The 24,448-nt window shown below is 33.1% G+C and overlaps 2 protein-coding genes across 9 annotated transcripts in view; one reads left to right on the top strand and one right to left on the bottom strand.

Annotated features, from left to right (window-relative positions):
* LOC118202383 (mitogen-activated protein kinase kinase kinase 11-like) overlaps window positions 1-3,591 on the top strand; it is a 64,137-nt gene extending 60,546 nt beyond the window's left edge. Inside the window, exons 8-9 of the mRNA XM_035374555.2 lie at window positions 284-544; window positions 1,986-3,591. Coding sequence (XP_035230446.1) covers window positions 284-544; window positions 1,986-2,986 — 1,262 coding nt within the window. The 3' untranslated portion in view covers window positions 2,987-3,591. The remainder of the gene's footprint in view (window positions 1-283; window positions 545-1,985) is intronic.
* Window positions 1-24,448, bottom strand: part of Mocs1 (Molybdenum cofactor synthesis 1) — a 100,182-nt gene that overhangs the window by 2,854 nt on the left and 72,880 nt on the right. For 5 of the 8 annotated variants that reach the window (XM_085814862.1, XM_085814867.1, XM_085814863.1 and 2 more), the window contains 3 exons: window positions 14,649-14,759; window positions 14,416-14,536; window positions 4,732-5,358 (listed from right to left, as the gene is read on the bottom strand). In XM_085814862.1, coding sequence (XP_085670988.1) covers window positions 4,760-5,358; window positions 14,416-14,536; window positions 14,649-14,759 — 831 coding nt within the window. In that variant the 3' untranslated portion in view covers window positions 4,732-4,759. Of the gene's footprint in view, window positions 1-4,731; window positions 5,359-12,282; window positions 12,339-14,415; window positions 14,537-14,648; window positions 14,760-24,448 lie in introns of those variants that run through there. The other 3 variants (XM_085814869.1, XM_085814870.1, XM_085814868.1) reach the window with 3 other exon arrangements.

Below are 24,448 nucleotides of genomic sequence, written 5' to 3'. Positions count from 1 at the left end.
CATAACAATTTACTAACACATTATTTCTAGCTTTCCAGTTTCATATTTGTATTAAAAGCCTTGTGTCTGCATTATAAAAAGACAACCTCTACTTCTTATCACAACTGTTATTTGTTTTTGTTAACATGTTAGATCTCAAGGACCCTGTACTTCAAAATCTAGACTGTCTCAATTAATTTAATTTCAAAGGAAAGAGCTTTTGCATCATTATATTTTGTTTTTTAGCATTTGTAATTTTATATATTTGCAGTTTTCAAATAATTGTTTCATTATTTTAATCTAGCTCTTGAAAATGAATCATCTAGTAATTCTAGATCACACAGTCTCCATAACGGAAATGGTGAAATTTCAGGAGTAACAAAACGATCTTCACTACCTCGAAGATTTGTAGGTTCGATACTTGGAAACATGAGTGCCATTCTAGCATCTGTTGCAGCAGGTTTTGATATAAGGACTGCTAAATATTCCACTTTGCATCCACGTTTGCCATCAACATGGCCAGATGATGTTGAGGATGATGAAAAGTGGTGGCCAAAAGAGACAGGTAAGAATTTATTTTTGTGTTTATACCTTCAGAATTAATGGTATTGTAAAATGCCTTTTGTATGCATCTGTAAGTACATAAAACTCATTTTAATATAATAAGAGATTGGTAATGCTTGATTGAAAGGATACCTGTTCCTTGAACAAAGAATATATCAAAATCAGTTTGTAGAGTTTTGAAATTTGGCAACACATTAAAGTTGTTACTTTTTGCAAAACTGGCAACACAATCATTTTTAGATATTTTGTTCTAACTTGAGAGTTTTTAAATGAGGCAGGTTTAGATTATTTATATTGACTTCTGTTATTTTAAAATATGTAATTTTGCTGTATTCATATAATTCCTGCAGTAATTGAGCTTTGTTTATTTACTGATGAAAATGAATGTTTGTTAGAATATGCATTGGTAGATACTTGATCCTAATGTTTTAGGAAAACATGACTCTAGGAATTTAGTATCCCTATAAACAAAACTCCATATTATGCAGCTCCATTTTCATAATCAGAAAGTATTTCTTCTGATTATGAAAATTTTGTTTAGAGTTTGTTTGAATCAGTGAATCAAGAAACTGAATTAGATGAATAATTTTGATCTCAATGGAAAAGAAGTACCATTCCTTATGTTGATCAAATAAAGGGAAAAAAATGGGATTCTGAATATAAAATGTGTTCAGATGAAAATTTTATCTTTAATTAATTCATTTTTCCTGCGAAAGTTTATAAAAATATAGTTGATCAGAAAACTGTCCAATCCAATTAAGTTAAAAGAAACTTACAAGAGCTGCTACGTCTGTCTTTTTCAATTTTATTTTTCAGTGTTTAAAAATATCTGCTAATTATTAATAGCATCATTTTCTTAAGCTTCACTCATTGCTTTTACTAGTATACTTGTAGTCTCCTAATTTTTTAATAAAATATTATTTTTATAATTTTAATTTTAGTTCTGTTGTTAAAATTGTGTTTATAACTTCTAAACATATTAAAAGACTTCAGTTTAAATTTTTTTTAAAAAAAAAAGGTATTTAAGGTCCATCTTCTAGTCATAACTAAAACTTAACATGTGCACAATTTAAAATATGCTTTTTAAGTTATGACATATGTTATGAAATGTGTTGAGTGTATTTTTTAAATATTTTTATCTGAGATCAGTTATTCCTTGACATGTGTATATATGATCTCATTTTTAGAAAACTGAAAATTGCAGTTCATTAAAACATATAAGTATATTGTCAATTAAAAATACTGACAAATTATACAAAGCAAACTATTATCCCTAATCTTCCCTAACATATTTGTTATTATTAGTATGCAGATTCTCAATAATACTTTGGTTGAAGAGGAGGGGGGAAAATTTTAATCTTTACATGAAGAATGTATTTTTTATGTATATGTAAAATCACATTATTCAGATTTGTTTTAAATTTCATATACTGTAATTTCAGGGCCACCAATCCTCGGTTCAGATTATGAGTTCTCTTCAACATCTGGTTATCCACATAACACTTACCATGGCCAAACTCGTCATTATCGACCTAGTCTCAATCTAGATGGTGCTTCTTATACAAAATGCTGTGATTTGCAGTGGAACAACACAGGTGTTTCTCAGTTGCCAACTTCCCGAAAACTATCAAATACAAGCTGTGAAAGTGATAATTTGAGCTCAAATGTAGATTACCATTTACCAGAGTGCCTTCATGTACACGACAAGAACTTCCAATTCTTCCAAGATTCTAGACCTGGTGAAGAGAAGCCATATCATGAATGGTCTTGTCTTCAAGGTACATATGCATATGATAATCCTGGTTCACAAATTTCATCCACCAATGACTTGGCAAGTATTCAGACACGTTTACCACAACAGGGAAAATACGGGCATCGGCGTACTCCTTCTAATGTGTCAAATGCTTCTAGTGCTTCTTCTAATATTAATCCTACTTTTCACAGTGATGAAGCTGATCCCATTGATTCTGAAATAATAACAACAACTCATTTACTTAATTACTCTAATAATACTCCTGCTTTTCATCGTAGAAAAAGCCAAGATAGACCTCCGGATAGACCATCTACTTTGGACATTCAAGGGCACAGTGGACGATTGCCTCCATTGCCTAAGAAAAGTGCCTTTGGTCGAACTTCACCTAAGCAGTGGACAGCATTTTCAAATACGAGCTCGCCTTCAAGAACAACTCCAACTGATGGCTTGGGAACACCCAGTGATGAAAGCTCAGGCAGTATATGTACTTCAAGGGTGCGTTTTACTATTGATGAAAATGGTGGATATGTAAATCGTGCTGCTAGAGCAGAAGAAGAAAAGACTTTATTAGATCTTCCTGCAGAAGGACAGTCACAAGATGGCACTGTTCCTCTGTCTGTCACATTGTACCGTAGCTTAAAGCAACGTCAAATTACGCCTCGCAGTTGGGAGCGTAGTTACTTGGCATAAGTCCAGTTATTTAATGTTTTGGAATTTGTGAATGTTCATTTTTAATGCCAAAATATGCTCATATCCATTACATTCCTGTTAATGATTGTATAACAGTTTTAAGATGTGGTAATATAGTAATAATGTTTTACTTGAGATACTTAAGTGAATGCTGCAGAATATCTCATATTATATTTTTATAACTTAAATATTTTCCATTTTAATTTCCAGTACATTCCTTCCTGTAAATTCCAAGCATTTTGAAACCAGACTTAATATCATTTAGGGTTTGCTGCAGTATTCATAAATATAGTTTTGTTATTTCTGAATTTGATTTTCAGTGCCCTTTTAATATGTGCAATGAATTTTACAGATCTGATAGAACAAAATTTTAATTTTGTTGTATTGTTTTTATTAATATAACTTTAGATCTGAAGATTCCTAGCATATCAAGGACCAAATACCAAATTTTAAAATTCTTTGTGTAATAAAATAATTTATTAATTTAGAATTTTTAAATATGGTACACATGTGATAAGAGAGGTCATTTGCTGTAATTAGCACATTATGTAATCTGTGTTTTATATGAAAATTATTATATCAAATAAATCTAAACAAAAATATTATATTATTGTTTTCTTGAATTTAAATCAAAACATTTGATGGAAACTTAGTGTATTGTAAAAATAATTTAAAGCTTTGCTGAGACTATATAAATTATTGCTCAGAGTTACTTTAGAATATTTAACACTAATTGTTACATTTGTAGATTGTTTTGTGTTGTTATTTTATATTTATAGCTTAAGATGTTTCGGGCAATAAAATTATATTGTGTCATGAAAAGCTTTAAATAATGTTGGAAAATTCAATGCTCGTTTATTTATTACTGTGTTAGTGTATATATATATATATATATGGAATTTTATTTTTTTTTAATTTCTTAAGGCAAAATTTTATTTCAGTTGATTATCAGGTTGAAATTATTTTAAATTATTAATTATTATAACACTTCCTTTTGTGAGAAATAATGCACATGAATATTTTTGAATTCATACAGGATTTTAAAATTTTTATGACATTTAAAGTAAAATTATGTATAATTAATGAGCTTTTAAAGCTCATAAGTTACATAAATAAAATAGAAATTTTTAAAGTTGTGAATTTGAACATCTAATATATAAAAGCTTATGTTTTGAAAATGTATCAAATGAAAAAATATAAATTGATTATAGTGTACAAAATCCAGTTCATTCTAATGAACATATATATAGAAAATTTCTGCTGAAAATAATGTGGAATTGTACTTAAAATTTCTTTTTTAAATGGTTGTAAAGTGTTGCATGTAATTGTGTGATAAAAATGACCAATATTTTTCAGAATAATTTTTTGAAAGATTTTGTAGCATATTAGTTTTTATATATTGTGAAAAAAAAGTTAATATAAATGTTTATATACTTCGATCAGTCTGAATTATTAAAGAAATCATTTCTCAAAAGTGAAAATTGGATTTTTAAGATAAATGTTTGCATATTTAATTAACATGTGAGATTAAAATTTTATCACATTCTTAACTTTTTTAGAAATTTACAGTAAATGTGCCTTGAATTTTTAGCTGCTTTGTAAAAAGAAATATTTTTGTATATATTTAACTTTATACTTATAATAATGTATGCAATATAAATTAATAAATGTAACATGTTATGTTGTATAATTTAATCTTTATATAGAGGTCAGTGATTTAAAAAAAAATCATACACAAAGAAGAATTAAATATAAAATAATTTTAATTATTGTTTAATTCTTGGTAAAAGAACTTTTTCCACCAGTTTTTGTAAGAAGATGGATAGATTTAATTGTAATCTCTTTTGATACTGATTTGCACATATCATAAATAGTCAGAGCTGCAATAGTAGCCGAGGTCATGGCTTCCATTTCAACACCTGTTCTGTCAACTGCTTTCACACTAGATTTAATTATTACTTCATGCATACTTGCATTTAATCTCATACTCAAATTTATTACATCAATGATAACAATATGGCACAATGGTATAAGTTCGCTAGTTTTCTTGGCTGCCATTATACCTGCAATATTTGCAATGGATAAAACGTCACCTTTTCTAATTTGATTTTGCTGTAATAATTCAAATGCTTTTGGACCAAGATATACTGTAGCCTCAGCTTCAGCAGTTCTAATGGATTGCGATTTTGAGCTGACATCAACCATATTAACTTTTCCATCATTATTTATATGTGTTAATATCAAATTAGAGGATGTGCAAAACTGTTTCATAAAATTAAGAAAATGACTGTGACTGAGCAGTTTGGTTTTGCTATATGGAAGACATCTGATATGTAAAATACTTTGGCATACTTGCACAATAGTCTTTATTCCTGAAAAATACATTTTATATTACATTTTGTAACTATCTTGGTGCTCTTCTGTTATCGGAACCAGATTCATAAATTTATGCATGTATGCATGTCTTTATATATATGTATGTGTGTATACATGCCCAACATGCATACATGAATACATCTATCCATCCATACATTTCTGAATCCAGTCCTGATAACAGAAGAGTACCACTATCTTCTTATCTTAAATATTATATTAACTGATGAAGTTCTCATTAAAATAAATATTATTTATTATGTTGTAAAGAAAAATTAGGGTACTTTTCCATTTTGCCGGTGCAGGCGATAAAGTCGCCAAAAATGGTACAACCAATGCCAAACAGAATATACTCGCTGGTAACCTTTTACGCTTGATTTTCAAAACAAGTAGCAACAATTTCTTATCAGATTGATTGTTTTTTTCAACACTGGTATAAAATTACATCGAATTTTTACCAGATAGTTCAATTTTATGCCCTAAGTGATAGATATTACTTTCAACGTGTTAGGCTTAGCTTCGCCGGCACTGTGGATGTTGTTTCTTTTTCTTTTGGAAAAATCAAAATTTCTTCTTCGTTTCTGCTAAATAAACTTCTACAGAGCATATCGTGCAGATAACATGATAGAAATTACTTAAATGGCAGATATATTTTGAAAATGTAGTAGAAAGAAAACACAAACCACATATGCACGTTACATGTTTAATTAACCAAGTAAATAAACATGTAACGTGCATTTGTGAATTTTCTTTCTACTATATTTTCAAAGCCATATAAGTAATTTATATATAGCTGCCATATAAGTAATTCGTATCACTAAGGGCTTTCGTGATAATTAAGTCAATTAGGATCCAATCACAATGCTCACCCGAAGGCGAAACTATAGAAAAAGCGAAGTCAAGGGTTAAATTCATCAATTCTAATGAGAATGCTCTAGTAAAGTAAAGCACTGCTGTTTTACACAATTTCTGAGTAAGCTATTCATACGAATTTAAATCATTCTTGCATTTAAATTTGTATTCTATAAGATTTAACTTGAAATAAGATAAGCATTGTTATTTGTGTGGGCATGGCTTGTCCAATTGGATTATTGCTCATCTTTCCTGCCAGTACAGTATTTAACACTAGATTGCCAAGGAAGTCATTTTGACTGCTTTTTAATTTCAATTAGAAAAACAATTATGTACGTTCGGAAACTTAAGTACCGTTTCATTCTAGCACTGTGGTAGGCGTCCTGCGCATGCGCACTAGTCTTTCTTGTTCACTGACTTTCAATTGTCACCATTTTGGTTGCTCTATGTTGTGTTTTCAGTTTGCTGTGCACATTCAAAATGTTTAAGACAATTAATTCTCCCGCTGAGTGCGAGATTCGTGCCATGATTACATTTCTGAATACGAGGAATGTTAAACCAGCCGAATTTTATCATCAAGTGACAGAAGTTTACGGCGAATACGCGATAAGTGATGGAATGGTGAGAAAGTGGGTAAGAATGTTTAATGCAGGTCGAACAAATGTCCACGCCGAGGCTCGGAGCGGTCGGCCTTCTGTTGTCACCGATGATTTGGTAAGGAAAGTTGAAGCAATTCATAGAACAGATGCTTCACAATGACAACTCTTTCAGTGGCATTTCCACAAATTTCACGTACTGTTTTGTTCAAAATTGTGTCTGACTGCTTGAATTATCGCAAACTGTGTTCCCGATGAGTTCAAAAAATGCTCACTGATTTTCACAAAACAAAGCGACTTGGTAGTGCCCTGACATTTTTCACGCGGTACAGTGATGAGAGAGAAAACTTTTTAAACCAAATTGTGAAAGGTGATGAAACTTGGGTGTGTCATTTCACACCAGAATCGAAACAACAATCGATGGAGTGGAGACACACTCATTCTCCGAAAAAACAAAAGTTCAAAGTGACAATGTCATCACAAAAAATCATGTGCACTGTCTTCTGGGATAGGAAAGTCGTTTTGCTGACTGAATTTCTTCCCAGAGGTGAAGCCATTAATGCGACACGATATTGTGAGACTTTAACAAAACTAAGGCATGACATTCAAAACAAACGAAGAGGAATGCTCAGTAAAGGAATTGTGTTGATCCATGACAATTCTCGGCCTCATACTGCTGGTGTCACTCAATCGTTAATTCGACAGTTTCATTGGGAGCAGTTCGATCACCCGCCGTACAGCACGGACTTGGCACCGTCCGACTATCACTTGTTCCTGCACATGGAGCGCGAGCTTGGTGGCAAGCGCTTTGGATCTGACGATGACACGAAAAATGCTGTGGAGTCGTGGTTATCAAAATTGGCGGGAAGTTTTTTTGACGATGGTATACAAAAACTGGTCACCCGCTATAACAAGTGTTTGATCATTGATGGAAACTATGTTGAAAAATAGTTTAAGACATGTATTTTCATGTAAAAATAAAATTGGATTCGAAAAAATTGTTTTACTATTTTTTTTTTCAAAACGGTACTTAGTTTCTGAATACGCCTCGTATATAATCATACAATTTCTTAGAATATTGTGACTTTTTGTACAACTTATAAATGCATTTATTAATAATTGTAGTTACTCCCCCCTCTTCTTTCATTTCCGGTAGATATATATATATATATATGTGTGTGTGTGTGTGTTATACCTATATCGCCCAAAAGTGGTCATATTGACTGCTTGGGAAGTTTTAAATAATCAAATGACTCTTATTATTGAATTGAGTAAATTTGTTATATGACCAGTTCGACTCTGTATTGAAATAACAGTTTTCATTTCTTTCCGATTACCGTCACATGATAAATTGTCGATTTGGGCGTATACTTGATAAGCTGCAGTTTCTCAATAAGCTAAAGTAGTACTTGTTAATTGAATCTTGGTGAACACATTGTTCTGAAACTTGTCAAGCCACATACAAGCTGTGAAAGAAATATCACGACAGATAACTTTTCCACTACCATGTCACTCACGACAAAATTATTGGCCAAAAAAACAACTCTAGTTGGTACTATTAGACGAAAAACAAAAGAGACTCAAATCAGCCAAACAAACGAAGGATAATATGCCTCATTTTTCCACTCTGCTATATAAATCAAAGAATTGTGTACCTATATAAAAGCAAACCAAATAAAAGAGTAGCTGTTCTAAGCATAAATTTGTGAAAATTCATAAAAGTAATAAAAAGATGTTACTGGAAGCTGTTCAATTTTATAACAGCACAAAATTTAGAGTTGATATGATGGATCAAATGGCCAGAAAATATACAGTAAAAGCTAGATCTCATAGATGGCCCTTCCAAATATTTTTCAATATTTTAGGTTTGGCTGCTATAAATGCTTGGATCCTTTACAAAGAAATGACAGGAATACAAATACAATGAAAAGAGTTATTGTTTCAATTAGCAGAACAGCTTTCCACCGAATACAGAGCTGCAAGACAGAAAAAGTCATCAGAACATAAAGACCCACAAGCATCAAATGCAAATCATTCTAACAAACACAAAATTTGTCAAGTACGACTTTGCCACAACAACAAAACAAATAATATATGTGAAGAATGTTTGCAAAAGAAGTACACATAAAAAGTTTTCCACTTTCATTTGCAAAAAATGTACAAATATTAAAGCATAAATTATTTTTTTTTCCAAGTGAAGTAGTTTTTTTATTGTTAATATTTACTAATAACTTGTTATATAACTTTAAATAATATAAAAAATATTAAAAATTAATGTTAAACAAATTTCTTCATACATTAGTTATTCTTTCACAATGCAATCATTTTGACTGCTTTTGGGCAATATAACACAGTGCTCGACATTGAAAATGCAACACCAAGAAGAAGTGGTCAGAAATTTATGCAAATTTTAGAGTAGACGCACGTCACTGAGTTATGCGAATGATGTGAAATGCGCAGCTCTCCGACGCACGTGAAGTAAGATATAAGGGAAGGAACTTGCAGAATGGGCAATATTCGTGTCGTTATTTCTGCCGGACGAATTATCGAAGAAAGTTGGTTTTTGTCCCGGAGGATACACGTAATAGGAGAGAATGCAAGGCCGCTGTCAACGAACGCACTTCCAGCAGATAGAAGATTTTACGAGGGGTATGGTGATCGTACTGAGAAGGGCGGGTTGGTCCTTACGTCAAATCGCAGCCGATACCCATATGGATGCGAGCACGGTGCATCGGCTATGGCGAACATGGTTCGAACAAGGAAATGTGGGAAGAAGGAGGGGTGCAGGTGCAGCCAGAGTGACATCAGCACGCGTGGATCGACGCATCCGCCGACAAGCTGTGGTGGTCCCACAAGTCACTTGTACCGCGATTCAGCAGCATGTGCAAGATCAGGGCTAAAGAAAGAGATACCCTGGATGTTTCACCCGATGCTATTCGCACCAACATTAATCACGCATGCGCGTCAGATCCGTCATTTGAACCCAATCGAAAAAAACGGATTCTATGCACGCGAACTACCTAAGTGTTGTAGTGAATCTTTTTTTAAAGGCGGGTTACTACCTTGGCGTCGTTTATAATTCTTTAAGCGTTGGCGACTTTAAAAAGTTTAGAAAGGAAAATGGGTATCTAATCTTATGAAAAGAAGGAACACATTTCCTTTTATTAAAGTATATATAAAAAAAAGGCAGATTTTTATATTCGCAATGTTTATCGTTTTCCTGAAATGTTTGAATAGTTTTAATGTCTGATTTGGGGGAGGGACAAAATCTTGTTTACATTTTTTGTACTTCTTAGAATACATTTAGCTTCAAAGATGTGTTTTGCGCAATCAAGACTTTAATTCATTCCTCTTTGAAAATTTCCGTCCCAGAAAAGATAATAAAAATTAGACAAAGGATTTCTGTGTAGAAAATTTAGGCATGAAATGAGTTAAAAGCTATTAAATGAATAATTAATCATATAATACTGGTTATTAACAATTCTGTATGCCTCTTTATTTTTATTTTTATTCTTTTTTATGGAAATACTTGGCGTTTTTAGACCAGAAAAAGTATTTCAAAGAACTTGAAATATTAGTACAAACACATTAATAAATTAAATTGAAATAAATAATGGGATGTAATTTAAAAGACACAAATAATTTAATGTAAGAGATTTAGATTTAAAAATTTGCACACACAAATGATTTATCAGATTTTATAAGGTTTTATTTCATTAATAACTTTGATTTTGAAATATGGCATTTGAACCTGTAAACATGTGTGGATACTGAAAAAGTGATGAATTTTCTTATTGAATAATAAATTCTGACAGTCCTATGCTATAAGACTAACGTCTAAGTTTGCATAAAAGTTCCTCGATTAAATAGAATAATTTAAGTAATTTCTGTATTCTTTTTGTCAAAACATTAAAGATTTTTTAACTAATTACGCGTCCTCGCTTGCAATTAGAACCATCATTAAATCCCTATTTTATCTAATCAGTTCCTAAACATTACCATGTATATAGATTGCCCTCGTCTTTGTAACTGATAATTATTACTTGCAATTTATTCTCTTGCTGGTGAACTCTTAATTCTTTCTATTGCTGAGTTAGGGTTAACAACCTTTGTTCCCGCTACCCCCTGCCTTACGGAAATCGGCGTAAAATGCTGGTACCTGGGCTGATTGTGCGCATGCGCGAACGTATGTAGCTATTCGCACCGTCGGTGCGATTAGCCACTTCGGAATGTTTCCGTGTCGACCGGAACCACTTCCCGTCGATTGGTTGAACGTGGCCTGCACCAAGGCCAACTAGATATCTAGGACACTCACGGCGTCCGTTAAGAAGACTGCCATTGACCCCACAGCATAGACACCAACGTTTAGAATGGTGCGGGACTGGAACGATGCGTGGATGACAGAATGGCGAAACGTCGTATTATCAGATGAGTTACGCTTCTGTTTATCCAGTGACAGTCGCCGCATACGTGTGTGGCATCGACTTACAGGCAGATCTAATCCGGCAGTAACTGTGGAACGCCCCACCACGCGACAACGTATCATAATGGTTTGAGGCGCTATTGCCTACGATTCCAGGTCACCTCTAGTTCGTATTCAAGGCACTATGACGACTCAACAATACTTGGATAATGTACTGCGGCCGGTGGCAATACCCTACCTTCAGGGTTGCCTAATGCAATTTTTCAGCAGGATAACGCCCGACCACACAGTGATCGCATCTCCCAACATGCTCTGCAAGGTATACAGATGCTTCCTTGGCCACCGTACTCTCCTGACCTGCCACCAATCGAACACGTGATTGGATGCCGTTTGCAGACTCTGCCCCTGCCTCGTTCAGAAGACGAACTGTGGCAAATGGTTGACAAGGAATGGAGAGCCATCCCTCAGGACACCACGCATTCTAATTGACTCTATGCCTAGACGTGTTTCTTCGTACATCGCTGTCCACGGTGGTCCTACATCCTCCTAAGCCGACGCCGTTCTCGCTCTGTATTCTGACTATCATTTTGAAATAAAGATCACTTACTGCTGCTTGCTGTCTCTTTTTTCCAAATTTCATCACATTCTGAGCACTCTTTCTTGGTGTTGCATTTTCAATGTCGAGCAGTGTACTAAGTTTCAGTCTTTCTAGTATTAACTCTGTGTATGAAAATCAAACTTTTTAATGTGACATTAACACTATACATTTAAAAAGTTGATAATGTTCTTTGCTGCTGAGATTTGCTGTAGCTGCAGAAACCTTATCACACTTGAAAATTCGACGATGTTTCTATTAATACAATTATCTTGAAAATGATTTTTGCGATGCTGGTACAACACCTGTGCCATCTACTGAAGGTTTTTGAACGCTATATTTATTTGCTTTCCCTCAGGCAGGAAATTTGAATAATATCTTGTTACTTTACTTTCTGAGTTGCCTTTCTAATTTACTAGAAATAACATTTATAAACAATAAAAAAGAATTTACATACTTAACCACCAATGAGAATCATGGGCCTATTTTTTGATTTTGAGAGATTGAACATACCTGTAAAAAAACATTTTATGATTTGGAAAATTTATTCAGTTTTTTTCAATTCCATAAAAATGATACTTTCCCATACTAAACATTATACTAGTAAAATATTTTAATAGATATATAAATTTTTAAAAATATGCAAATAGTCTTGAGAGTTCTCAACTGTAACATATGTACAAGTTAGTATTCTGCACTGTTAAGTATATGCTCTTCTGCATACACTTAATAGTGTAGCTATATCCAGCTTATGCTATACATTTACATAAAAGTTTGGAGAAAAGATCTAAATTACAGTTAAGAGGGTTTTTTTTTTTTTTTTTTTTTTTTTTTTCCCTCCCTAGTCCTGATGTTTTCATTGTGGTGTGAAAATCTGAGATTAAATATTGATTCTGCTCATATGTAATAATTCTTCAATCATTAACTATGTAAATCCAATTTTAATTTTAAAAATTGCTGGACAGAGAATTGTTCAGTTTTATGCAACTGATTTTTAACTTTGTTTATTATTCCTTAGGGCTTAAAATTCTGTATTATATAATTTGCTACAGTTTTATAATGTATAATTTAGGCATTACATTGATGAATGCAAATCATGACAGGCAAGTTTTCTTAAAAGTACATTCTTCCAGAACTAATTTGAATTGCAGATTCCTTATGTATACAGTTTTTTAAGTCAATAGGTTAAAAGTTGTATTAGATACTGAATTATGTATCTGAATTATGTATGTATCAACTGAAAAGAAAGCAGTATTGTGGAACCTAACTACAGAAAATTTCTGGAACAAAATATAATTCAGAAGGTTTAATTTGATATAGTACTGTGGAAATTTTACTCTTATAGCACCTCTTGCCGAGCTGACAATTTTTAATTTTCTATAGAACATTATTCCTATATTAACAATTCACATTTTAACCTTTTTAAGTGATTCTCGGTCATTGAAAATTCCTCAGCAATCATTTTTGGCCATACAGATTGGGTTCTTTTGAACTTCTTCAATGGGCTTTTCGATGACTTAGATCTTGCTTCGATTCTAGTGTCACATGATGGATGCAGGTTTCATCCAATATAAGAATACAGTGCGGAAATAATACTTTCTTCATTAAACCACATTAAGTGCATAAGAGAAAATACGATCCTTACAATTTTTTCGCCTTCTGTGAGTTGCTTATGAACCCAGCAGAAACGCATATTCTAGTAGCCCAGTTGCTCATGAAAGGATACAGTGCACATTGCCCACAAATATCCAAAGATATGGAGTTCCTTTAATAATATCACTAAATTGTATGCAGCAATAATCTTAAATCAGGGTAAGGCAAACACTGTCACCTGTGTATCACTGGACACCTGGATTATGTGTTATTTAACTGACCATTTTTTAAGAGAAAAGCATTAAGGCATAACCTATTCTAAAAAAAAAAAAAAGAAAAAAAAAGAAAAGAAAAAAAAAAAAAAAAAAAGAAAATCAGCTGAAGATTATTTTAAACTGTGAAAGATATATAAAGCTCCATATATTTTCATCTATGGTACTGCAGTTACTTAAAAATTATATTACCAAAAAGAAATTGTTTTACAGATGCAAGTACAGAAGAATTGCAGATAAAGGGACCAACTAAAACCACTGCCCATATTGGATATTAAAATTTGGTGAGTGGGCTGGCTTCTCTTGCTGCTAAACAGGCATTTAATATGATGCAAATGAGAAAAATGTTATTTTGTCCTTTATGGTGCTTTATTCGAAAAAAGATTATACTAAAAAAAATTAATCAATTTTTGTTTTTCTACTTTTTATAATCTCAATTTTTTACATTTTTTCCAATAAAATTTATTTTTATTCATGAAGATTCTAAAGTTAAACATATAGCTTGTTTTGCTGTTTATTATATTAAAATTAAAGAAATATTTTATTTGTATAAAATAAAATATGTTACATATTCTAAAATAAATATTATAATATGATTGAATTTTTGCACTTACATTTCATGATCTTAATTAAAAAATCACAATTTTAAAATGGTGCATATTTAAACTTTGCAACTATTTAAGCACATATTTTAGCTCTGGAGAAAAACTTTAAAAAAATTATACCTGCGTGTTGCTGCTTTTTTCCCTGTACTGCTATTGAAATGATGTTTTCTACAGTTTCACTCGAAGATTTTTGTCGTAGTGCATCTCTTAATGATATTTCATCTTCTCCAAACAAGCAAACCTATAACCATGCATTACTTATAAAACATTACAAATATCTCATTTTAATTTTCAGTAAGAGAAAAGACTTCAGTAATTAATAATATTTATGTATCTAAATTATTATAACTTACCTTAAGATTACCATCGGCAGTAATACGTAGGCGGTTACATGAACTGCAGAAATTTTTGGTCATTGAAGTAATAAATCCAATCTGCCCTTTAAAGCCAGGCACCTTGTAAGCCTATATTTAAATATCTGATCAGATATTTATAAAGTACAAATATTTCATTATAATAATAATATTATTATACACTGGTTATCATAAATTAAGGAAAAATCACAAAAATAGCGATAACTTCCTCAAAAATAAGCCAAACCGTGTAAAATTTGAATATGTTGCCAAGTAAGAGTAGCTGAGTAAAACTGCAATATGTAAATTAGTAGCGCTGCACTCGAAATACGCCATCTGCGAGGAGGAAAGAAGTCCATGCTTGAGAGCAAGCCCACATATTTCACTGTGATAGTGACATCAGAAATCTGAGATAGCTTCCAGGCATCATTTGCCTGCAGAACTACGATGGAAAGCCATTGGGAGACTAGAGGCAGGATAAAGTCAAACACAAGTGGCCAGATGGCTCAATGTGAGTCCTTCTGTGGTTCATATACTTTAGAGGCGATTTCAAACCACAGATTCGGCCTCTAGGAGGTTCAGCCAAGGACGGCTAACTGCTACGACGAACACTGATGACGGATATTTGACATTATGTGCACGCAGGAATAGAACCGCTATTTTGACTCTTCTTAGATACTCCCTTGCTGCAGCCACCGGAGGGTTGGTGTCAATGTCAACTGTGCGTAGAAGGCTTCATGAAGGTGGTCTGTATGCGAGACGACCAGCCATTTGCGTGCCGCTCACGTCACGCCATAGGAGAAACCGTTTGCAGTAGGCACGACAACATGTCCACTGGACGCTTGATCAGTGGAGGGCTGTTCTCTTTACGGATGAGTCCAGGTTTAGTCTAGAAAGCGATAGTAGGCGTTATTTGATATGGAGACAACCTGGAACCCGTTATCATCTGTCAAACATCCGTTAAAGAGATGCATACGGAAGAGGCAGTGTCTGTGTTTCGGGTGGCATCTCTTTGGGTGGACGCACAGACCTCCATGTCCTTCCAACGGAAACCCTGAACGCTCCGGTTTATAGAGATGACATCCTTGATGCTTATGTGCGCCCATGTGCCGGGGCAATAGGTGATGCTTTCCTGTTACAAGACGATAACTCAAGACCTCGCATCAGGGTTCGCATCGTAGATGATTATCTTCAACAGGAAACAGTTATGCGCATGGAGTGGCCAGCTCGATCCCCGGACTTGAATCCTATCGAGCACGTTTGGGATGATTTAGAGAGACGTCTAGCTGCTCTCAGTCTGCCCCCTCAGACCCTTGCCGCGCTTGCAACAGCTTTGCAAGAGCAATGGCTCTCGCTTCCTATGGAACTGATAGACCGCATAATTGAAAGCATCACCCGTCACTGTATGTGCTGTATTGCTTCTAGAGGCGACCATATTCCCTATTGAAGGTACTTTTCCCATAGCAAACTGCCACCTTTGATTTGTTCATTTTATACATGTGCTAATTTCTATACTACCATAATTGTCTGGTAATTTATTTTTATGTTATTTGATACCATGCTATGTGTTGTATATTGTGGGTAAGTTTTATAAAATTCTACACGTAACTTTTTCAGTAATCGTGATTTTTGTGATTTTTCCTTAATTTATGATAACCAGTGTATATTACTAATGTAAGAAATAAATTATATTATAATAAACATAATTAATATAATAGGTTATGATTTTTTTTCTTTCTTATTATGCGTGCATGTATTTGTTATTTATACTATAATCGCTTTTTAATATACCTGTTTAATATCTTTTTAAGTTCCATAATAAAACTCAAAATGTACACAAAGATGTAAAATTTGTCCCGAATTATGAAGTTACCATTTAAGAAGTCTTAATTCCATATGTAAGCACGATCGTAAGTTATTTAATTGTTATTAGACAAAATATCTATTGAGAAAATGGCAACAGCTAATTTCTGGATGTCGTTCTATTTATAATTCTAAAAAAGATATTGAGATGATGTACGCTTGAAATGTTTAATGGTACGATGCAGTAAGTACGTTTGTTATGTTATGTAGAATACGTTACGTGTAAGTTATTAAGATTTATCTTTAAATAAATGTTTGTCTTTTGCAACCATTTTACGAGTGATTAATTTAACTACAAAAGGAAGTTAACACATGACACCAAAAATATAATATTTTTATCAAATTTTACTAACTCTGTAAGTTTTAAAGTTAATAAATATAAAAATTTTATGTCCTTTGAAGATGAGAAAAGTCTTTCGAGTTTGAATCAACTAACTGATTTCTTCCTACTGATGGTATATGCCATGCTATAAACAAGTCTCTACTTACCTGGCAAGTTTATGTCGTACATTAGAGAAGTTAAAGCGGCAAGAATCATCGTAATGTTCATAAATTTGTAGGACTATTTCGAAGGTTTAAATATAAAACCTGCTTCTTCAGCTGCAGAAGTGCAAATCACAAAAGGAAACCAGAGCTCAGGCAATATGAATGAAAGGAAGGAAGGTAAGCTACTGGTGCCATCTAAAAATTGGAAATGGGATCATTAACTAGATTTGAAAGATTTTTATAAATGAGAAACGCTTCTAGAAAGTCTAATTTGCCAAAAGAGAATGTTTTTTGAATAATTTTGGCTGCTAAAACATGGAAAATGTTATTTTCTGACCAACAGTGTTGGGCATCAAGGGCTTTATGTGTTTCATTTTTTTCTTAACATATGCCTCATGTTCCTTAGCGCGAAATTTTAAGGCTCTTTTAGTTTCACCAATGTAAATTATAGCATATTGGCAAAGAATCCTACACAATACTCCCAGACGTTCATATCCAGAATGGAATCCTTAAGTATGGAACTGCGAATTTTACTGACATAAGAGAAAATTGTTAAAGTATGTTTAAAACAAAAGCAAATAATAATGCATAATTTAGTTAATAAGTTCTGGCAATTGTGAGTGTTGTTATCATCAGGAGATCGCGCTTAACGATGCTGTTGTTCTAAAAATGTAGTTAAACTTTTGCTTTTATTTCCAATTACAAAGTTACAACTTTTACTCTATTATCAGTTTTTGGGCTGAGTGACGAAATGGCCTCAGAAAATAAAATCCACTTCACCCGGTTTAAAATACTACGGTGTTTATTTTTACAAAAAGAATACGAAAACGTAGTTAGAACAGACTCGCATCTTTATTACCATTTTTAAACTCAACTGACAGATAGAATATTCTAAGTAAACAATACAATTTCTGTTGCCATTCCAAAAAGGTAAATATAAAACGATATAACTGTATTCATTTCCAACATTCTCCCCACCTTGCAAAATGGGGATTTTGCAACATCAATATAATTTAAAGTTCCAAACTAAAATTTAAAAGAATTTAAAAAAATCAATAAAGTTCATATAATTCCAAATTCTCAATAAATTCATAAGTCCAGTTTTTGTGGAGGATGTACTTCTCTGACAAGACGAGTTTTTCTAAAACATCTTAGATGACTTATTTCCTGTTTTTTGATAGGTGTATATTGAACCTTTTGATCGTTTTGTTTTATTTTATAAATTTGCTTGCCTCCTACATTATTCTGAACTATTGTTTAGTTCGAAAGGGAAGAGGCGTTGAACCAAGGCCAACTAGATGGCCTAAGTACAACTCCAAAGGATGTTTTTAGCTTCACAAGATGCGTGATATTATCTTTCCCTGGGAACAATTCAAGTACTCGACTCAACATCCAGTCTAATCGTTTCTTTTTATCATTTCCGATGAGAACAATGTCATTCACTTTAATTATTCCTCTTTTACCCTTTGCAATATTCCGGAGAAAGCCTAGATATTCCTTCTTAAATCGATTTTTCTAAGTCCTTCGCTAATTCGTTGTAAGTATTTCCATCTTTCCATAATACTCATAAAATTAATTTCATCTAAATCACACACATTACTGCCAATTCAGTTTTGTAGGAACATAGAAGGTTTTAACGGTCACAAATCATCGCCTTCCTCCAACAGAAGGTCAAAGGTCTGTTGTTCATTAGGCTTTCACATTCGCAAAGGAGGGTTAGAAATTCTTCATACCCTAAACAAGCGTGTCTAAAATTTTTTCCGAGGAGATCCTTTAAAATTCTTATTAACGTCTCCCAAAATCCTCCTCATCATGACGCTGTGGGAGGATTGAATTTTCATTTTATTTTGATTAATGCACACTTCCTTTCGATATCAGCCCAATCCAATTGATTCATAGCTTTATTTAAACCTACGAAATTCGAACCATTGTCCGAGTATATGACTTCAACTCGACCTCTTCGTGAAATAAAACGTCTAAATGCATCTATAAAGACGTTTGTGCTCAAAGAAGTAATTAATTCAAGATAAACAGCTCTAAAAACTCCACAAGTGAAAATTACTATCCAAGCCTTTAAATTCCCTTTCAAGAAAACTGGGCCGGCGAGATCGATTCCTGTCACTTGAAAAGTTTTGAGCATTTTTATCCTGTCTTCAGGTAAAAGAGGAAGAGGTACTTTTAAGGCTTTTACAGCATATCTCTGGCATGTGACACATCTTTTACCACAGAACGTACAGTTTTTCTACCTCTGATAATCCAAACTCTTTCTCTCAAAATCATTAGAAGTGTTTGTGTTCCAGCATGTTTATGTTCTAAGTGTAATTGCTCTATCATTCTTTCTACAATTACACTTCTGGAAGGTAGCAATATAGGGAATGTATATTCCAGCAAATCTGAAGAATCTAAAACTCGAGATTTCATTCTTAAAATTCCACTTTCATCAACAAAAATCTGAAGATTTTTCAGATCAGACTTTTTTCTTTCTTCTTCAAAAGCATCCTTTTCTATAAGAAAAAATGAAGTTATTTCGGCTTTCTCGAATTCTTCAACGGATATGTTAGCCAAACGATTTTCATTTTTCATATAAGTGGGTCGGAATCTTAAAATCCAAGCAATAGTTCGTACAATCATAAAAAATTTCGAAAATCTGGAGGCAAGTTTAGCTAGAATAGTTTCAACTGTTGAATTCTTCGCCGAAATGACAGTTTGACGTCGTTCTTTATCGATTTCTTTCATATCAAAATCAGGATCATTTGAAGGCCAAGTTTCTGGAGGTTTCTTCAGAAATTCAGGTCCTGTCCACGATTGGGATTTTAGGAGTTGCAATGGATAGCATCCTCTTAACAATAAATCAGCAGGGTTTAAGATCCCTGGTATATGTTTCCAACATCCTTCTTTGCTGTAATCTTGAATCTCTTTAAGTCGGTTTTCTACAAAAACAGACCAATTATTTCGCTTCTTTAGCCATGCTAAAACCACTGAAGAGTCTGACCAAAAATAAGTCTTCGTGTTTATACAATTCAAGCTTTTAATATCCAGTTATTATAATCTTACACCCAGAAGTGCGGCCATTAATTCCAACCTCGGTAAAGTGATTTCTTTCAATGGGGTAAGTCGGGATTTTGCTAGGACAAGACTCAAGTAAACTTCTTCATGTTCTTCCGTTCTTAAAAATATACAGGCAGCATAAGCCAGTTTACTTGCATGGCAGAAGATGTCTAAAGAACTTGTTGAATTAATGAAAATTTTTCTTGGGATTCGGCAGTCATTCAAAAAAATGTACTTCTGTAGACCATTTAAATTCTTTCTGAATGTCTTCTGGTAGTTCCTCGTCCCAGTCAGACTTTAATTTCCAAGTCTTCTGCAAAATAATCTTGGAATAAGAAGAGCTGGTGAAGAAACTCCCATAGGATCAAAAACTTTCTGAATGCATGAAAGGAGGATTCGTCTTGTGGGAGCTTCAGACCAAGATACTATTCGGCATCCCAATTCATCTGATGGGCGGTACCACTGAAGACCGAGCACATTTTCTGGACTTTCATTTAAATCTAAACTACTTTTCCAATCTCTAAGGTTGAATCAAGCTGTAGACATCAGTTCTGTGGCTTCATTAATGTGTGATTCGGTTTCTTCTTCTTTAAAAACAACACTAAGACAATTATCCATGTAGAATGTGCCTTTTCTGCGATCTTGCTTAAATATCCAAGTGGATTTTTTAACAAATTATTTAGACATGCTGAAAGAAGAAATAAGGAACAGCAAACACCAAAAACTACTCTGCAATGCCTAAATTTAACAATATTTCCATTTTCCCACCACAAGAAGAGTAGGAAATCTATCTGCTGGATCAATTTCAATTTATAGAAATGCCTTTTCTATATCAGAAGATAAAGCGATTGCATAAATTCTAAAATTAGTTAAAACTATTGGAATTAAATCTATTAAATTTGGACCAACTTCCATACAATCGTTCAGAGAAGATCCATTTTCATCTTTGTTTGATGCATCAAATACTGGCCTAATTTTCCTAGTACTACATTCTTTAAAAACAGCTCTGTGTGGTAAGTAATGGGTCCTTTCATTTACATTTGTTCCCGGTACAATTTCAATTATTCCCATTTTCCACCAGTCTTTAATTACATCGTCATATTCTTGAAATTTGTTTAGTTTCTTCAATTTATTCGATGTATTCTGGAGTCTCTTTTCAGCAACCTTAAGATTAGATTGTAAGGAAGGGCAACCATCAATCCATGGAAGACGTACTACATAACGACCTGTAGCTTCATTTCGTTTGGTAGTATTCTCAAAAAATTTCATGAGTTCTTTATCTTTTTCCTCCTGTGTAATTCTTTCAACAGGATCTCAAATGCATAGTGTTTCTAACTTCCAAAATTTCGATGTTTCAATAGAGCATTTCATTGAAATAAGTAAACAGGAAAAAATAGACGTTGGGTCGTAACTAAGAGTGTCCAACCTAAAGTAGTTCTGACAGCCACTAAATTCTTTTCAACAGATATGAACTCAGGTGTTACAATTTTCGCCCAAGCATCTGCACCTAGTGATACCTCGATATCTTCCGAACAATGATTACCTTTTAAATAATCACTTATCTCAATTCCTTTACTTTTAAGGATTTGATAAACCTTCTCATTTTTAAATTTTGGTACGTTAGTACAAATTTCACCAGATCCAATAACTTCAAATTAAAAAACAATTTTAAAATCAAGGTTTGATAAGTTAGTTTTGTACATATCATATGTCGAGAACGGGATCCTCTTAACACCGAACAATACTTGCGATAAAGTTACCTTGCCCTGTGGTATCAAATGACATTCTTTTGCAATTGAATTCTTAATGTAACTTTTCTGAGAGCCTGAATCAGATAATACTCTCACTGGATATGTTTTATTATCAATAACATTATGTGCAATCAGAGTTTTTAAATATGAAACAGAATAATTAGATGAAATAGATAAAGTTTTAACTACTTCTGATTCATTTTCATTCTGAGACGTTTTATCATTTTCAATATTTCTAATTTTAGAACACATTATAGAACAATGCTGACCTTTACATAACGCACATCTTACAAAAACTCGACATTTTGAACTTATATGACCCGTTCTTAAACATTTAAAACAAACACCTTTATTCTTCAGTATTTTATTACGTTCATCAATTGAAGAATCAGCAGCTGTAGCACAGTCTTGAGAATTATGACTTTTTCTATCACAATGCAAACTCTTTCCTTAATTCGAGAATTCTCTGTTGAAACTAAGGCAGCCGCTGTAGGAATATATTTATTTCTGCTGTTAATTCCCGAATTACCTTTTGTTTAGCCATTAAAAGGAAATTTTCTTTCATCATTAAAAGAACCATTTCTAAGTTTTAATCTTTCCTCACCTCCTACTTTTGTTTTTAAAAATTCCAATAACTCGCATAAACAATCATCAGGATTTTTAGTCGAAGCCTTTTTAGTTACCCGGTGTCTTTCCCAGATCTTAAAAATATTTTCTGGAATAGCTGACTCAACTAACGGAAAAAGGATCACTGCATATTTTTCTTTAGTTACGCCTAAAGATTCTAAAGCACGTAACTGTGTTTCTAGTTTGTCATAGAGTTGCGAAATCGGAATATTTTTCCCTTTCAGTAGAATTAGAGACAATAATTCACGAACATAGAATTCTATTAAAAATTCTTTTCCATGTCTGGATATTAAAAGCTCAATAGCTTTTTCATAATTTTCTTTTGATGGTCGGAAACCTTCGATTAATTTTTGTGCTGATGACCCAAGTTTCATACTAAGTCTCAAATATTCAAATTTATCTTCATTTGATACAGAATGATCATTATGAATTTTAGTAAACTGCCCCCAGTAACCAATCCAGTTTATTAAATCTCCATCAAATTTTGTTAATTCTGTCTTAGGTAATTTTATCTGAGTTTTGAATCCAGTCTGACATATACTAGCTTCAACATCTGAGAGTACTGTTTCAGTAAAAATTGTTTCTTTAATTTTAAGAAATCGTAATTCGTACTCACCACATTTCGCCATTTCCTCTTCCACTTTATCTTCTGTCACATTTTTATCTTTCAGAAGTTCTTCTAAATGAGTGGAATTTAGAGTATTAATTCTTTCATATTTTATTTTTAATGCTTCAAATCTTGCTTTCAGTTCTGTTTTATCCCCTCTACTGGAGATAAGTTCTTCTAAATTATTTGCTTCAGCTGTGAACAACCACCGAAGAACTCTTCGTTTTGTCGTATCCATATTCTTAATGCACAGTTTTGAATCAGAAATGAAACTTAACACCGTAGTTCAATTTACGACTTTTATTTAAAAGTCCCTATTCCGGGCGCCAAAATGTGGCGAAATGGCCTCAGAAAGTAAAATCCACTTCACCGGGTATAAAATACTACGGTGTTTATTTTTACAAAAAGAATACGAAAGCGTTGTTAGAACAGACTCACATCTTTATTACCATTTTTAAACTCAACTGACAGATAGAATATTCTAAGTAAACAATACAATTTCTGTTGCCATTCCAAAAAGGTAAATATAAAACGATATAACTGTATTCATTTCTAACAAGGCGTTCTAGAATCATTTTTCCAGTTATGGGCCCAGGCATGCTCTTAAGTGTGCAGAAAATTTTAGAAATAAAGTAGAGATATAAAAGTTAAGCCAAACACGACAGTCCTTAAGCCTTACGTAAGTAGGCAAATTATTTCGCAAAAATGGAAACTGCAAAGATATCATGCGGAAAAAGTGATTGGCCTATTTGGAAATATCGAATTAAGTTCGTATTAAGTTATCACGGAGACGCTTTAGAAGTCGTGGAAGGAAAATTAAAATTGCCAGTAGAGCCTGATCAAACCGCCGCTGAAGAGATTCGAAAGAAATACAGAGATGAAAGCCAATAATTATGCTATGGAGATTCTTACGAATTCCATAACTGAAGATACTTTACAAAAGGTAATGAGATTTGCCAGCACAAGAGAAATTTGGCTCGAACTTCGCAAAATATTCGAAGATTCATCCGATAACCAACTTTATAATATATGTTTACAGTTCTTCAAATTCAGTTGGTCAAATGATGAGATGGCCGGTCATTTATCAAAATTGAAAAGTTTATGGAATGAACTGAACAGTGGACTTATAAATAAGGAAGCAAAAAACAGACTCACAGAGATGCTGTTAATTTGCAAAATATTAGATACTCTTCCTTCCAGTTATCGTACTTTTAAATCGAGTTGGTTTCTTCTTGATGATTATTGACAATGGAGCCTCAAAACATGTCATCAATAGCAGTCACTACTAAAAGTTTGTAGTAGTTTTTGAAAAATTTGAGCTTCCCCATAGCATCACTGTAGCACATGGAAAGTCATTACCAGCAATTAGAGAAGGCGCTGTCAGGATAATGACCATTGTTAATGGGATGAATCAGATA

This window comes from Stegodyphus dumicola, chromosome 4 (genome assembly GCF_044657685.1).
Source record: "Stegodyphus dumicola isolate Sdum_Otavi_A_Nest chromosome 4, ASM4465768v1".
NCBI lineage: Eukaryota > Metazoa > Arthropoda > Arachnida > Araneae > Eresidae > Stegodyphus > Stegodyphus dumicola.
This window is presented reverse-complemented; position numbering and strand designations above follow the sequence as displayed.